At 40.3% G+C, this 16,344-nt stretch overlaps 1 protein-coding gene across 1 annotated transcript in view; it reads right to left on the bottom strand.

Annotated features, from left to right (window-relative positions):
- Window positions 1–16,344, bottom strand: part of PRKX (protein kinase X-linked) — a 56,319-nt gene that overhangs the window by 15,848 nt on the left and 24,127 nt on the right. The window contains exons 2-3 of the mRNA XM_044432649.1: window positions 11,249–11,417; window positions 6,706–6,969 (exon numbers count right to left, since the gene is read on the bottom strand). Coding sequence (XP_044288584.1) covers window positions 6,706–6,969; window positions 11,249–11,417 — 433 coding nt within the window. The remainder of the gene's footprint in view (window positions 1–6,705; window positions 6,970–11,248; window positions 11,418–16,344) is intronic.

The raw sequence follows: 16,344 nt of genomic DNA, 5'->3' as shown, positions 1-16,344 counted from the left end.
CTTCATACTTTCTATTTTAATAAACCGTCTAGCATAGGGTCAACCCAAAACAGCTTTCCTCCAGAGTTAAATTAAAATTAGATCATGCTAGCATACTGCCCTAATCTCCCCATAATCCTCTCTTTCAAAGATATTTATTCAAAAACATTTCTTGCTTACATTTTTATTTGCAACCAAAGTCTGTAACAATTGTGGTGTCGGTTGCTCAGATTTGCACTCGAATATGTAACATATCAACTGTGTGACGAGCTCCATTAACATGCAAATATTTTGATATAATTCCAATAAATGTATTTTTCTAATTGCAATCAGGTATCAGTAACTCATTTGAAGAAAGTATCCTCATTTCCTTTTACATTTAGTAAGGAAAGAAATATCAAGTTGCTTAAACACTTCTGTAATCATTTTTCAGAAGCTGAGATGACAGCACTACTGTTGCATTTTAATTTGGAACATTCAGTTTTTTAAGACAAATTCACATTCAGAAAGGAAAATGACAGACATTAGCCCTTTTATTTTGGTTTCCTGAAACTTGAGACATAATGTTTAACTTTTGGGAAATACTTTGTTTTATCCCTGTAACCAAAATGCTGTACTTTAGTGCCCTCTAGCAGCAAGGATGGAGCTCAAACAAGAATGTCATCTATTTATCATGTTTGAACTTAATTGCCCCTTCAGTGTGAATACACAAACAATAAACCTTTAAAACATGGAAACTTAGCAGCACTCCTGTTTGTGAACAAAGTTATTATATTCAGATCTATCCTCTCCAAGATGTGACCCACTGCTGACAACCGCCAAGTGGAAGCTGTTTTTACATCACTTTGTATGGAGACTTTCCACATTGTAAGCTGGTCATCTGAACTGCTTCACAATATGAGTGAAATATTCTCCCACAAGACAAGCTACCTTGATTTATGAAAAGCTTTTTAGGTAATAAATGCATTTATAATGACTGCAGAAAAACATTTCACATTGCAAAAGTACTCCAAGGCCAACAGCGATTTCCTATAATAAGACAAATAGAGACAGAGCGGCACACAGCAAAGGAGAGGAAGAAAAGTTGTATGTTTTAGAGAACGGTGCACTCTGTCTTTCCAAGCTTGCCTGCAGGACTTCATCCAAGACTGATACAGAGTTAAAGCTGTTTTAAATCACCAGGTGAAATAACCCGTAATACTGTAACTGGAGACATGTGGGAATCCATGAAGCACTATTAAGAATTTGTTTGCTTGGGCACAGCTGTATAGCCCAAGACAAATGATCCTGCAAAATAGCTACAGTTAGCCATCATAGCTACCATGCGATAGTGGCAGTTTACCGGTTTGGTACAAACTGCTGGCAAGCCCATACTCAATTTTACTTCATGAAAAATAACCAGGAGCAAAGACACTGCTTGGAGAAAAGACCAGGCTTCAGGCACAGGGTTTCTGCCAGCTTGTTGTGAACTCAAATCATCCCAATTATTCTGGGACTGGAGATTTGACCAGTGTCTTCTGAGACCTTGGCATGAATAACACCATTCTGGTTGCCTAAATCATCTGTTAGTTGGGGCAGCCAATCAGTGAGAAAGGACTGCACTATCAAGGGAAGTAGGCATGAGCTAGCATTTCATTTATTTAACTTGTATGACACTAAGTATTCCAACCAGAATCTCTAAGTGGCTTATAGTTTTAAATGGGCACATTTATTCAGTCCTTTTGAAGGGTGAGACTAATGGTGCCCACTACCTAGACCAAGTTTAAGGTTCCGATTCAGGGAAACAAGGAGGTAGCACATAGAGGCATGAGGAAGTTCCATATATGGCCTTGTCTACATGGAAAAATAGTCCCAGTAGGGGCTCTGAGGCACCTGCATGTGAATTCTAATCTGACTTCAGTTTGTGGGTAGGACACCATCTCTGAGTGCTGAAGACAACAGAATCTCCACTACAACTGTAAGCAAACTAAGATTTTTACTTTTATAGTAGACCACCCACACTGGGGCGCCTGTGGCAATACCACCCAACTCCTTTGTAACAAACTGATCAAGAGTATGCAGAGGAGTGCTGTACTTCACAAGGATGGAAACTGCTTTGATTACACCAATGTATCGGTACAGGCTGAGAATTATAATGGACACAGCAGATCCCATGGAGCTGTGGCAGATATTAGTGGTGGAGGAGATATATTTACTGTCAGGACTGATTATGGAAGATTTCTCAAACCTGGAACTCTCCAGAAGCTTTGGGTTACAACTCCCACCACCCAGATTAATTAACTCTGCTATCTGCAGCTGATGGGAGTTGTAATCCAGCACATCTAGGAGGCACAAGTTGTTTATGGAATGAAGCTGCACTGACACTTAAGAAAACCAGTAATGGAGTGACTGCAGGAAGGTGACTGGCACAGCCCACTGCCTAATGCTGAATGGGGTATAGCATAATGCTGAAAACTAGCTGTGGAGATATAGTATAGGAATACATTCAACAGAATTTGCAGGATTAAAGGGAATCTGCTTTACACTGGCCTTTCCCTCCAAGGTGTACTTTAAGGTGACCAGAATTGTGCCAGAGAAAAAAACTTTACTGTACGTTCATGCCAATCTCTTCTGGCTGGCATGGGCATGTTATTGCCAGGATGTGTTTTATCCATCCCCCACCCACAGTCTGACTGGTCTTGATCACTAATAAGGCATGTTCCCATGTTCCTTTTCAAAAGTCATACCCTGAATAATCGCTGTTATTTGTGTGCTCCCCTTATTCCTCTCCATATAATACAGCATAACAGCTGGTCACTGCATCTGTGTCAAAGCAAAATTTACTTCTAATTTGGCAGCAGTCCAAAACTGTAAGTAATCATACAAAAAATCATATTGGTATGAAAGCTTGCACAGGGCATTAAGCAGGTTGTGATACATGTAGGCTACAGAAGGTACCTTTGGGCACCTCACCAGAACCGCACACAGAGAAATCAGTATCTGCGCCAAGTATACAATTTCCAGTGAGTGCAAGGCTGTCTGCTCTTCAAAGGTTTTTAATTTTGTATCCAACTTTAATGATTTACTTAAAATAGCTCTAAATAGCCATTCACCCAATGGATTCAAGGTACAATAGGCATAAAATTATTTAAGCAAAGCACAAATAGCATAAAGCAATATGCTTAGCCACAATTACGTGAACAGCAGCAAAAGGCTTTAGAACAACAAACCCTGATATGTGCCTTAAAAATAATATTGCAAATAGAATGGTTTAATTGGGCAACAGAAAGCTTGAAATGTTGGTGCGTTCCCTTTCTCTCTGGAGAGTGTAATTTCAGAGCTGAAACACCATCACATTTACACATATGGCCTATAGAACTGCAGAAACTGTGAAAGGAAGTAGGGCCTCGTTTTCCTGCTAGCCAATTCAGCCTCCAACTTTCCTCTCTCACTAGTATCTGGACAGGGGTAGGCATGGGGCTCACCAAACCCCCTGAAACTCCACACAACTGTAAAGACAATCTGCACTTCCTATCTGGCTCTAAACTAAGGAGGGAAAGCTGGGGCTCCTCTCATCCATCTTGTCAGAGGATGGTTAAACAAGCACCATGCGGTCCCATATTCATCTTGCTAAATTTAAGGATTTTTGTTAACGCACCTTAAAAATTGGCAACATACATAGAGAGGCAGCAACATCTAAGTGAAATATGACCAAGTAGTGCATACTGCTGTGTTTTGTTTTACACCAACAGATTAAAGGAGCCTGTACACACAGTAGTGTATGAGCAATGTGTTCTCTGTTAAGCCATCAGGAGAACTAAGTGACGACTCCAAGTCACCAGACCTGGCAAACCACATTATCTCAGATTTAATCAGCTGACCTGTACCCAATCTGCCACCATGGCAGACACTGGGTAACCACGACTGCATGACTGGTATCATAGGAAAATTAAATAAACAACTATGCATTCTCAGCATCCCAATGCCATTCATGTTGCTTCATGTATCCAGGTGTGTCTGATGTCACATAAACAACTACTACTCCAACAACTTTTTACCAAGAGGGAAGCTTGCAAAAGGATGGGGAATTCAAATTCAGACTTGATGTTGGAATGTTTGTTTTAAATAAGGGCCAAACTACAACAGAACTGAAGATGTCTGGCATTCCTCTTTGTCTAAGATGTACTGTATTCCTCAGTCAGTAGATAATCCAGTTTTCCCCAGTTTGTATTCATTTTACAGCATGAATTTCAAGAACAATCCTTTATCAGAGCAGCTTATCAAAAATAAAACCCAGCATAATTTTAATGTCCTATATATTCTACAACATAGCTACAATCTCAGAAAGTCATACTGAACTAAATTTATTCAATCTGGAGCTGGCAACTGTTGCAGGCAGACAGCTTAAGAGCTATCACAGTACTATGGGGCCATTTTTATGAGCAAACTGTCACAGGTGGCTCTTGCCCTCTGCTACTGGGTTTTCTGAATGTTCAGCAGCTTGGTAACTGAGAGGAGAGGATGCTGTGTTTCTGTTTCAGACACCTACTTGCAAGGCACTTTATGAACTTCCCCCACATGGAAGTGGCAATAATGAGCACATGAGCGAGGAGATGTGACACTCGGCTGAGACTGTTGTAAAGGTGGGCTCAGAGAGCTGCAAATGTGTTGTGAACTGTTTGTATGATACCCTTCAGCCTATGTGTCAACCAGCAATCTGAAACCAAGCCACATAAAAGTGATTCATAGAGCAACCTTAGGCTTGTTCACATTGCATCTGGTCGCTTTAGTAGGGCTGTGTAGGATTGCAGTTGCAGCTTGCAAATATCACAATGGACTGTCAATGATTTAACCTCCAGGCAAAGACATGCCAGGTTTGTCTGGCCATTCATAACCTGGAATGCAACTGATGGATAATATTTCACATGTTTAATTGCAGCGAAGTGGCCAGCCTTTATTGTTTCTGCAAACGCAGAGGCATTGAGACCCTTTAAAAACAAATTGATGTGCTCAATCTGTTATCATTAGCATGAGTCAAACACCAACTGCTCTTTAGTCATCTCTCCTCCCACTTCATCTGTCTACACTCCCCAGAAAATCACACAAACCCACAGGAACTGTGCAGGAGAAGAGGATACATGAATAAATGGCTACTCCTGAAAGGACAGATAACACAGAGGTAGCTGCCTGTTGATTCTTGTTATCATATATTATTGAAATATGGACTTTGTTCTTGATGTGCAGATTATAAAAATTATTGTATAGGCTACAATAATTCCTTTATTATCCCCTTATTTTCTATTATTTCTTCAAAGTAACTTCAAAATTACATACAACTCATAGTAAATATTGTCTTTGTAAACAGGAGTGCTTGGCATGCCAGTTAAGCCATTTTAAACAAGGTTAGAATATTTGGTAATTTGTAGGCCCTAGCAACACTTAAAATAACAACAACTTAAGGAGGAACAATTTTGCTCAAGATGAAAAGATACCTCTTACCAACATCCGTGGAGCAGGGAGTAAAAGGGAGGGTGACAGCTGATTAGCTGATTAGACAGTAGTTGATGAATATCAATGTATCCCTCTTAAGCAGATGTGTCTTCATGTGGAAATAAAGTATGTGTTTGTCTTATCCTGAGTCAAACAAATGCTCAATTTATTCCAGCAATGTTTATCTTAAATGGCAGCAATTCTACAAGATCCCAGGGAGAGCTCCTGCCACTTGAGATAAATTAACTTTCAAGGAATGACCCCAGAAATCATTATATGCAATATGTGTTCTCTAATACTCTGTTTTGCTCATAGGTGGGTACACAGCAACAATGCCGATGCTCAAGTTCATACATAGTTCCATATACCGATTTGTCCAGCATGTAATGCATAGCTGTATTATGATCCAAGTACCATTTCCTCCAATCTGTGCAGTTTGGAATGTAGAACAAGACTCTGCACTTGGATGGTCAGTGTTTATCAGAAGTGTTACCCAAAGCAGATGCACAGATGGGTAACCCCTTTCACTCAATGCATTTGTTATTCCTTGCTGTGAACTATGCACGGCCAAACCTCTCAACCAACCTTTGTTTGGGTTCCCCCCTCCTAGAGAGACAACCATGGATCTCTGGACTGAGGGGAGCATAGAAAGAAACACCAACCTGGTCTGGCCTCAAGTGTCCTTGGAGAATAAGGGTGGCAGTGGAGAGGATATAGCAAGTGGGACTAGAGGGCAGGTTGTGTGAATGCACAGATGACCACTTGAAGAACAACAGTTACAGGTAATCAATGAGAGAAAAAGATTGCATTATATATGCAGAGTAGAGCAAAGTTTTTCCAAATCTAGGAGCAATGGCAGCCAAATGGAACTGAGGGGAGGGGCAGGGACCTCTCCACACACTTCCTGGAAACAGGAAGGGAAGAGGCTCTTACCCAAAATGAATGCTTAGCTATAGACACTTCTCAACAATAGACTCTGTGAAGGTGCAAGCCCACCTGTGTGATGCACAGAGACCACAAAGATAAAAGATTTTTGTATAGCATATATATTGCTACCTTTCTATTACTAGTTGATAAATAACTTTAATCTTTGATATAATTTGGATGGATGCTGTTTTATCTGTTGTTAACTTTTTTGCCATTGAACATTTTGCTGCCTGCAATGCTTTTCTTCTTTTTGCTTTCGTGTGTTTGTGTTGGTTTTGTGTGCTTGTTTTGGTAAAATTATATTTGAAGGACAGTACAGAAAGAACTTACCTATCAACTAGCTTTTTAGCAAATCCAAAGTCTGTAAGTTTGATATGCCCCTCTTTGTCTAATAAAATATTTTCAGGCTTTAAGTCTCTGTAAACAATTTCTTTTGAATGGAGATAATCTATTGCACAAATAATCTCTGCAGAGTAAAACAGTCCAGTGCTGTTATTAAAGCGTCCCATGTTGCGTAGATAACTAAAAAGTTCACCACCAGGTACATATTCCATCAACATATATAGAAAGCGTTCATCATGGTAGGTCCAAAATCTGCAAAGAAAGATGTACACAAGTTGAAAACCATTATTTAATAACTTACTAGTAATGTATAATATTGAAATATGTTTCAAGGGCCTGAAATATAGACATGAAACAAAGCTTACCATATTCAAATGGGATGTGTAGCATAGCATACTTTCAACTCATACCTCATACCAGCAGTTGTGTGGAAATCTGCTCTATCACCTAAGCCGTTAGAGACTCTAAAGTAATTTATCAATTTGTAGATGCTCCAGGACCAGACCTAAGAATACTTGCGGAGTGGTGCAGGGTGGGCAGTTTGCCAATGAAAGGGAGCTACTCATAGGTACACACCAAAGGAGCAAGGAAGTTTGCAGTGAACAGGTACACAGTATCTCTGAATTTTTCAGGTTGGTCTGGAGAGGGGCAAATTCTGCCCACTGGGCACAATGGGTTAATCTCCCTGAGCCTATGTAATTGGCACCACAGAAGAAGTACCAGATAAAAAAGGAAAAACTAAATGGAACAGGAGACTGCTGACCAAGACAGAATAGCTAATGGAATAGTCCTAATCAACCAGGTGGACCTCTTCAACGGACATCATGCCATTTAAAAAATGTTAAACTTTTCCAGTATGGCACTCCCTGAAGAGCTCATGGCAGCAGTGAATAAGGCTTGCTATTGATAGGTTTGATCCATCTCTCCCCCTTATTTTGCTCTACTGTTGTTATAGTAAAGAGTGGAGGAAAGCATATTGGATCTTGGATGTGCTAGATCATAATTATCATCCATCAAGTTTACCTCTTGATCTGATGCAAGATCCAGCAGACCATAATAAGCTTTTCTATGGAATACAACAAACCTACACACTGCATCTTCTACTGGAAGTGGGTAAACGTATCTGCTTCCTGCTCCTCTCTTCACATGTCCAGTGAAAGGAGTAAGAGAAATGCCTGAAGCGGGCTTTTGTTTTGTCCTTTTGCACCAGGTTCTGGTTTATGGGCTCTTAGAAGTTCTGGTCGATATCCACAAGATTCTGCAAGTCCAGAGTTTGCCCACCCTTATGCTATTACACTGTTCTCATTTCAGTGCCCAAATACTTTTAAAAAGGACTTGTAGAAAAATCTGTCCCAGCTCTAATTTGTTTTATCTTTGCCAAGTGCTGTAATGATGCTTTTATATATTTCAGTGCTTAACAGTTTTATTGTATGCATTATAATTGCTTGTTTTTAATAAGCAACTGTGATTATTTTGCATATAAATAGTTAAGTAATAAATACATACAGTAAAAACTTGCATTGTGTATCAGCAGGAATATGAGGTGATGTGTGAAGCTTAGAGTGTAAGTTAATTTTCTTAACACTAAAGTGTTAGAATTATTACATAGCTTTAATAAAAATATGATTCTTAAAAATGGCTTCAGTGACTTTTGAATATTTTGTTATCTGTGTCATTGTTTTACTGTATTGATTATATCTTTAAAACATCTTGCTATCTGTTATGTTGGACAGTGGTTTACAAATGTTTTAAAATAAATAAATAAATACATACATACATACATACATAAAGAAGATTCATCCTAACAGAAAATCTTTGTGTTTTTGCATTGTGAGGCATGCACATCTTCCAAGAATCAGGAGCAGTATTTCAGAAGCACAGAAAGCTGCAGTGGATAGGCAAATGCCCTGCAAAAATGTTTTCTGCTAGTGCAAAGCCATCCTTAGACGAAGCCCATCATGTAGCTTTTAGAAACATTTTTTAACAAAGCATAAAAAGCATAAAAGTGCAGAAACATAGATGCTTAGTTTCACTGTATGAAATGCTACCGTTAATAAATATAACACATCATGCCGAAGGTAATTGCTGAAGGTAATGGATGAATTTGTGTTTTTATGACCAGAAATAAGGGTGAAGCTTTAAAGATGTGTAAAAACTCTAACTGTTCTTTTAGCTTCAAGTTTAAATGGAAGTGATTTCTACTAGCACAGAAGTGGGTAGTTTGAATTCCTGTAGATGTCGTTGGATGTATCAGTTGGATTCATCAGTTCTCATCAATACAAGTCAAGATGGCCAAGGGTCAGGGAAAATGGGTGCTGAGACTTATAATGTCTGAAAGGGGCCACATATTGTCCATAAAACAACCACTGCATTCAATCCTATAGCTTCTCTACTATGCTTTTTATGTACCTTTTCAGTATGATCTCAGCTATAATTCTTGAACAAGTTGCCATGACAAACTGATTGAGAGTTCAAAAATATCACCTATACATATGCATGAGAGGGTTTTTTAACACTCTTAAAGGTGGCCTCAAACTCTTTTCAATGACATAAAAAATAAATTCATTCTTCAAGTGTTTTTTTTTTTGTGTGTGTGGTTTTTTTTGGTGTACTAGCATTAATTTACGGAACAGGAAAGAGCAGTTTTTATTGAACATGCTTTTCTTTGTTCTCTTCCTCCCTTTTAACTTATCAGAAAGCAATCTCGTTATGTTGAAATTACTTTTGCAATATGTACCCACACCCCTCCCTCCCTCTCTCTACCTTAATTTGTGAAATGCTGACATTTCCGGTGGTGTGCATTGCCCCACCCATTGCCACAAGATATTCAAAACAAGCAATAAAGCATATACAGGAACAGATTTCATGCAGCATGTAACTTGCAGCAAATGCTCTAGTGAATCCTAACATTTTTAAAGCATAAACACTATGTAATTTCCAACCTGTAGGAAAAAAATATTTTTTTTCTTTCCCAACAGAAGCTGGTATATTCACACTGGGAAGGACAGAAGTAGACATGACATAAACTGAGAGTATGATTTTCAGAGACTTATCAAAAAGTATCCAAGTTCTTGGGTATATCTAATTCCCTTTACAAAAACGAAGAAAACTATGTCGCATTGCAAAAAGAGCTAATGGAGATCAATACATGCAATGTATCATTGATTCCGAAAAACAGAACCTCACTGGCAGAAGAGAGGAAGCCAATTTTTCAACAGATCCATCCTTCCCACTACAATCCCCTATGAAATATTAAAAAAAACAACAACAACTGATTAGTGTGGGATGTAGCACTGGGGCATGGAAGCACTGGCAAAAATCATCATCCCTCCTTCTGCCAGCACAAGCACCTGCTGGATTGAAGTCTCTGGCATGATTAAAGTAGTCCTTCTGTTCAAAGAATAGTAACTGGAGACACAAGCCTAATGTCTGAGAAAGACGCACAAGTGAGACAGCAAAGAGAAAGCTGAAGTAAAAGGAATCTGATGACATTTTAATGTTCTGACCCAGCACAGGCTGGCGCACAATGATCAGTTTCCTTAAAAAAAAAACAAACAAACCCTGATTTGGTCTGAATGAGCCATCATGCTAGTTCACAGTGCTTCGTTGCTCCAAATTTTCTCCTCCAGCCAATGCAACTGACTAAGCAATGAAGAAATACTTCCTGGATTCTCATTCTGGCTTGTTGGAGAGAGGCAACAGAAAATTCTAGGTTAGGATGCCATGCTAAACTCCCCAGCTGGTGGGAGGATCCAGACAGGGTCAACCCAGCAGTACGAACTATGGTTCATTCATGACAACCCAGCATTTAAAACAAGCAAACAAACATACAAATCCATTGCTAAGCATGAACCAGGTCACTGAAACACACGGACCAGATATATACATCTCCACAAAGAATAGATTTCTTTGGAATTATTGGAGCATGAGATCCATATTATTAATACCAACAGCAGCCTTTCTGCTTTGATGGGAGGAAATTTCCATCAATATGTAAATAACTCTCATATTTGCTTTCTAGCACTACTTGAATAAATCAGTAGCATTTCAGGTGTGGGGCAGTTTGAGAACAGCCATAAGGGAAAAGACAAATATGCACTTTGCAGTGAAAAAATACACACAATGGCTGGGTTCAGACAACTGCACTAACAAACCATGGTTTATTAACTGTGAACAACCCATAGTTCTCAACCCTGAAATAAGCCATGTGGTTTGTTAAGATCATGCTTTGTTAATATGCCTGGTTTCAGACAACATGAAATCCCATATTTCAACAAGCACAGGTTATTGTGTTGTCTCATCTCAGAAGCCAAGTGACAGACACAACTTCTGCATCACATTATACATACTCCAATGAGCAGTTCTTCAAATGCATTTTCTGAAACATCCCATATGGATGAATTCCTTGAAAAGAAAAAGAAAAATATTTTGCCACCCAAAGGACTTGGGATTAATCCACTGCAACATGAGTCTGAATGAATGCCACAATTCAACAAAATAAAATGAAAACTGAACATTGGGAGAAGCTTACAGTCTGATAAGAAATGGATGATTCACTTCTTTCAAGACCGATTTTTCATTGTGCACATGCTGTTCTTGTTTTAGCCGAATGACATCAGGAATGCTCATTACTTTCAATGCAAAGTAGCATTTGGCTGATTTTTCTTTCACCAGATGAACCCGTCCAAATGTACCAGTTCCTGAAAATTAAACAATAGAATATGTCAATTGGGAATAACATCTTATAGTTGAGATGTATAGGGAATGCAAAAGGAATAAATGAGAATGAAAGTGGGATCCAATTGGCAGACATTAGACATTAAAGGTTGGGGTTTACAAATCCTAAATTATTTGGTGATGGCTTTAATGGGGGGCAGACTAACTACTCCTGGGCTTCATCTTGTGTCTCACTCATCTTGTGTCTCACTCATGCATGAATTAAGGCTTATGACTTTAATGCCCTCTCTGCTGGTGTAAATAGTAGCAGAGAGGACCTAAAGTGCTTCCTTTAGAACTGTGCAAGCCAATACATCCAGGGGACACCATGTCGAAGAAGTTTCCTTTAAATATTTCATCTGCTCACTGTCTTTCACAAGGACTTCATTTGTCCATGAGAAGGTACATATGAAATACATCAGGGCTGGTCTCAAAGACAGACATGGTTGGGCACCTGCCAAGGGTAGCAACCCAGTAGCAACCAGCAACAAATGACTACAACTCTCTGGACTTCAACCTCTTCTTCACCATTGCGACTTGCTTGTTCACTCTTGCTTTTGTTCAGACAACAGTAGTGGAGGAGCAGATGCTACTCTACCGCCTCTCTGCCTTTTGACCAAGCAAGTGCTGTAATAATAAGAAAGAAGATGAGGAGTTACAGCAGCTGGTGGCAATGGCATTAAGCAGGCAGACTCACTGAGATGTGTTCCCAAAGGGCCAGTGGAAATATGGAGCTGTCTTATGGAAAAACCCATAAGCTGACTCTGGCAAAACTCTGTAAGTTTTCATGCCATTGGAAGAGTCTCTCTGCTCAGGTAATCATTGGTATGGAGTGGTTTTGCCTGGACAAAAATTAAACAAATTTTATGTTAAATGGTGTGCCCACAGTGCTGACTTAGGGTCAATCTACACATGATGCTTATTATATAGCATACCTTTTTTTCCTTTTTGCTTCAGAGTAAGTACATGTGGCAATTTGGATCAGGAACACTGTGTACCAGGAGAGGATTAAACCTTTCCACTGTTATTTGGGGCTGGAGCAGGTTTCACTTTTTCTCAGATGTGGTGCAGAATATTTGAAAGTTATTCTCTCCCACACTGCAGGGCCAGCTCAATCCAATTCAGAGATGCATGTATTTTCTCTAGCGTAAAATTGAGTGAGCTGACAGCAGTGGTCTTGGACTTGGTGTTGAGGACCTCCAGTATGATGGTTCCGGGAGATCTTAATGCCAAGGCTGCTGCATCCTGGGTGGCTCAGGAATTCATGGTTTCCATGAGAACCATGGGGGTGTCTGAACATGTTATTGACCCAACACATGTAAAAGGACACACTCTTGATCTGCTTATCTCAACTGGGCAGGAGGACGATGATCTGGAAGTGGGGGGATTAGTATTAACCCCCTTGCCACTGGGCTTAGATCACTTCCTACTGAGGTTTACACTTTCTACATCTTTTCCTCTTTTCAAGGCAGGGGAACCTTCTTAAGTAGTCTCCCCACAGAGGTTCATGGAGCCTGGTGGTTTCAAGAGGGCTCTGGGGGAGGTTCCAGCTGGTATGGCTGGTGTTTCTGTTGAAGCCCTGGTCATACTGGGGGATGCAGAAATGACTCGGGTGGTCGACACAACTGCACCTAAGTGCCCTCTTAAGCAAAGCTTGGCCAGCTCCTTGGTAGACACCTGAGTTGGGGGCAATGAAGCAAGATGAGAGAAAGCTAGAGCACAGGTGGAAAAGTCAGAATTGACTCTGATCAAACATGGGTTAGAGCTCATTATCAAGCCTACTGTGTGGCAGGAAGGGTGACACAGAGGGAATTATTTTCCACCAGTGCTGCATCTTCTCAGAATCATCCACAGGAGCCTGCTATATTATGGAAATTGTGGAGCCCTCAGTAGCTCGCTGTTATGAATTTGACAAAATTTCTTGAATTCAAATTGAATGCGATACCACAGTTAAAGCAGTTCCACCAGCAAAGGCATCCAGAGTACTGCCTGGGATAGTTCTGTTGGATGAGCTTCAGCTATTAAAGCCTGAGGATACAGACATTGTTCCTGGTCAAGTCCAGTCCACCACTTATCACCTTTGTTCCCATGGCTCATTACAACAATTAAGGAAAGAATTTCTACCTGGGTCCAAGAGGCTGTGATGCCTCCTTGAGAGAGGGTGTGGTGCCAGCCTCTTTAAAAGAGACTTAATTAAGTCACACCTGGACCCAGAGGATGTTAACAACTATCAGCCAGTGGCCAACATCACCTTCTGGGGCAAGTTGCTTGAGCAGGTGGTGGCTGAACACTCCAGGCACTACTGAATGAAATAGATTATGCAGACCTAACATTCACAGCCCTTGGGCCAGGTTATCTGAAGGATCGCCTAATTCAATACATACCCACTGGAACAGAAAGGGCCTTAAGCCGCAGAGGAAGAAGAAAGGGTTAAGGGATATAGCAAGCAGGCCAGGCACAGGTGGCCACTTTAAGGACAAGCAGGCCAAGAGAGAAAAACAACTGAAAGTCTGGAGATTTTCAAGGATTTTCACAACCTTCCCAGGGGAGGATCCCAGTTGGAGATGCCGGAGATGACACCCCATGGATCAAATGGTCCTGATTGGCTAGTGTTCCCTTAGAGGGCAAATGGCTTAGATTGTTCGATGTCATGCCAGAGAACAAAGGATTCTGATTGCTCAGGGAGGAATAAAAGGAGGGCTTGGAGACCAGGCCACACATGCTTCTGGGGTAGGAGGAGGAATGCCGGCTGCCAGATGCATGAGGCCCTGGAGTTTGGGGCCATTACTCTTGAGAAGATGGGTTAGGTACAGTGGGAGATATTAGGTTTTAGACTAGCTAGTGTTTGTTATTTTAGGGTCTGGGGTGGTCAAAAGACCCAATGGGGGCGAATATCTGCAATTGTACTCTATTGACTAAAAGCTGCTCTCCTACTTCTCTCTCCCTTTCTCCTTCCCCTTCTCCTCATGTAGTTGAAGTTGTTTTATTTTTCTGTATGGATGGCGTGTGTGTTGTAGCTTAACAAAGTTCCTTTTCCCCAAGACGTGGGTCACTGTGTCCTAGTCCAGTGCCATTTCCCTTGCCAAGGGCAGAGGTTGTGCTTTGCTGGCCCTACGGACTGCCAGGAGGCGGGGAATCTCCCGGCAGTGTCGGTGGTGGTGTGTTGCCTCACCGTTACATCCACCCAGACCTTGAGGTCATCTTCAGGGGTCCTTCTTCAGGAGCCCCTTCCAAAGGAGGTAGAGTGGGTGGCTACCAGGAGGAGGACCTTTGTGGTTGTGACACCACAGTTGTGGAATGAGCTCCCCAAAGAAATGTGCTTGGAACTTACTTTGTACTCTGTTCAGCACCAAGTGAAGACTTTTTCATTCCCTCAGCATTTTAACAGTTTAATTTTTCAACTTCAATTTTAATATCAGATTTTATTCTGTACCACTGCTATGCTTCCATGCTGATTCAATTGCAATCACTTGAGGGTTGTTTTAAGTTAATTTTATCTTAACCATCTACAGAATCTTGGCTAAAAATGAATAGAAATAAATAGAAAAAAAAATCAAGTGCAGGTTATGTGCATATTGACCCATATGTACCTACTTAGACCCTGAGGTCATTTTTGGGGCTCCTTATCTGGAAGCCCCTTCCAAAGGAAGTGAACATTTTAGCACAGCTAGGGAATGTGTGGCCCTCAAAGCATTTTTTTAACTCTCATCAACTCTAGCCAGCATGGCCAAGGATCAAATAATGGAAACTGGATTCTATCAGTGTATGAAGCAACACAGCTCTGTTTCAGAAGCTTGCTTTATATTACCTTAGAGTACCTAAAAGTTCCAAGTCTTAAAACAATTTATTTTTGCTTGCTCTGGTAAGTGCAACTAAGAAGCAAGTGGAAAACTGCACCTGTTTTATATTGCCTGTCTTAAGTAAACACGGTATGGTGCATTGATTATATAACAATCAAGTTTTAACATTTTTATGAAAGCTCTTGGGAGACCATAACAAGTGATAAGCTTCCTTACTCTGACAACAGTAAGGCCACAATTTATGCAAACTTAAAGGGAACAAATAGCAAAACCATAAAGAAACTGTCTCAAACAAGAGGCAGTTCACATGAATTCGTTCAACACCCAGTTCTGATAAAGGACAACATCCTGTTTTCATGTGTTCTAGTGATGTCCAGAGTTTTTGCAACTGCATACAGAGTTTGTTACAAAGTAACCTCCACCCCACTGCTGTATAAGCAATCTCTGTTCTGCTTGCATTGGACACAGGCACCTAGATTACGCAGAGGATAACAGACCAACAATTTAATTTACAGAAAAATTAATTCGCTAAGCATTGCACTGTACTATGAATTCTACAGTTTTCACTCCAATAATGCAGAGCAACCAATACATTACTATACTGCTACTTGCATGATTAGGAAATCTCCTGATTTTATATTTGTTCCCAAAGCATTATTTGTTCTTTTTTTCATTTTTACTATACATGCAGTAAGACCTTCAGTACAATTGTTTTTTTTCCCCTACTACCATACAAGCAATATATAATCCTCTGAAGTATATCAACACCTTGTACTCTAAAACAAAGTAGCTCAAATTAATGAGGACAGAAGCTGAAGGCAGAAGCTTCCCTGAGGCAAACATGGCAAGGTTAAAAAGGGCACATTCATTTTCTACCCCACCCACATATTAATTCTTAAGAAAAGAGTTTTTTTTTTAACCTTGCCTGTACTGCAACTACAAAAAGAGTACATTTATAAGAAACTATATGGACAACATAGATAAAGGGCTCAACTCTAATGGCAAATTTAGCTTTCGAGAATAATGAATCTAATAAAGGCTCTTCCAACTTAAAGATTAGATGAAAGCTCTATAGCAGCCTTTCCCCAATCAAGGCCTTCCAGATGTGTTG

The sequence above is a fragment of the Varanus komodoensis genome, unplaced genomic scaffold, assembly GCF_004798865.1.
Source record: "Varanus komodoensis strain SLA01 unplaced genomic scaffold, ASM479886v1 scaffold1, whole genome shotgun sequence".
Taxonomy (NCBI): domain Eukaryota; kingdom Metazoa; phylum Chordata; class Lepidosauria; order Squamata; family Varanidae; genus Varanus; species Varanus komodoensis.
The sequence above is the reverse complement of the archived record's forward strand: the minus strand, read 5'-3'. Positions and strand labels throughout refer to the sequence as shown.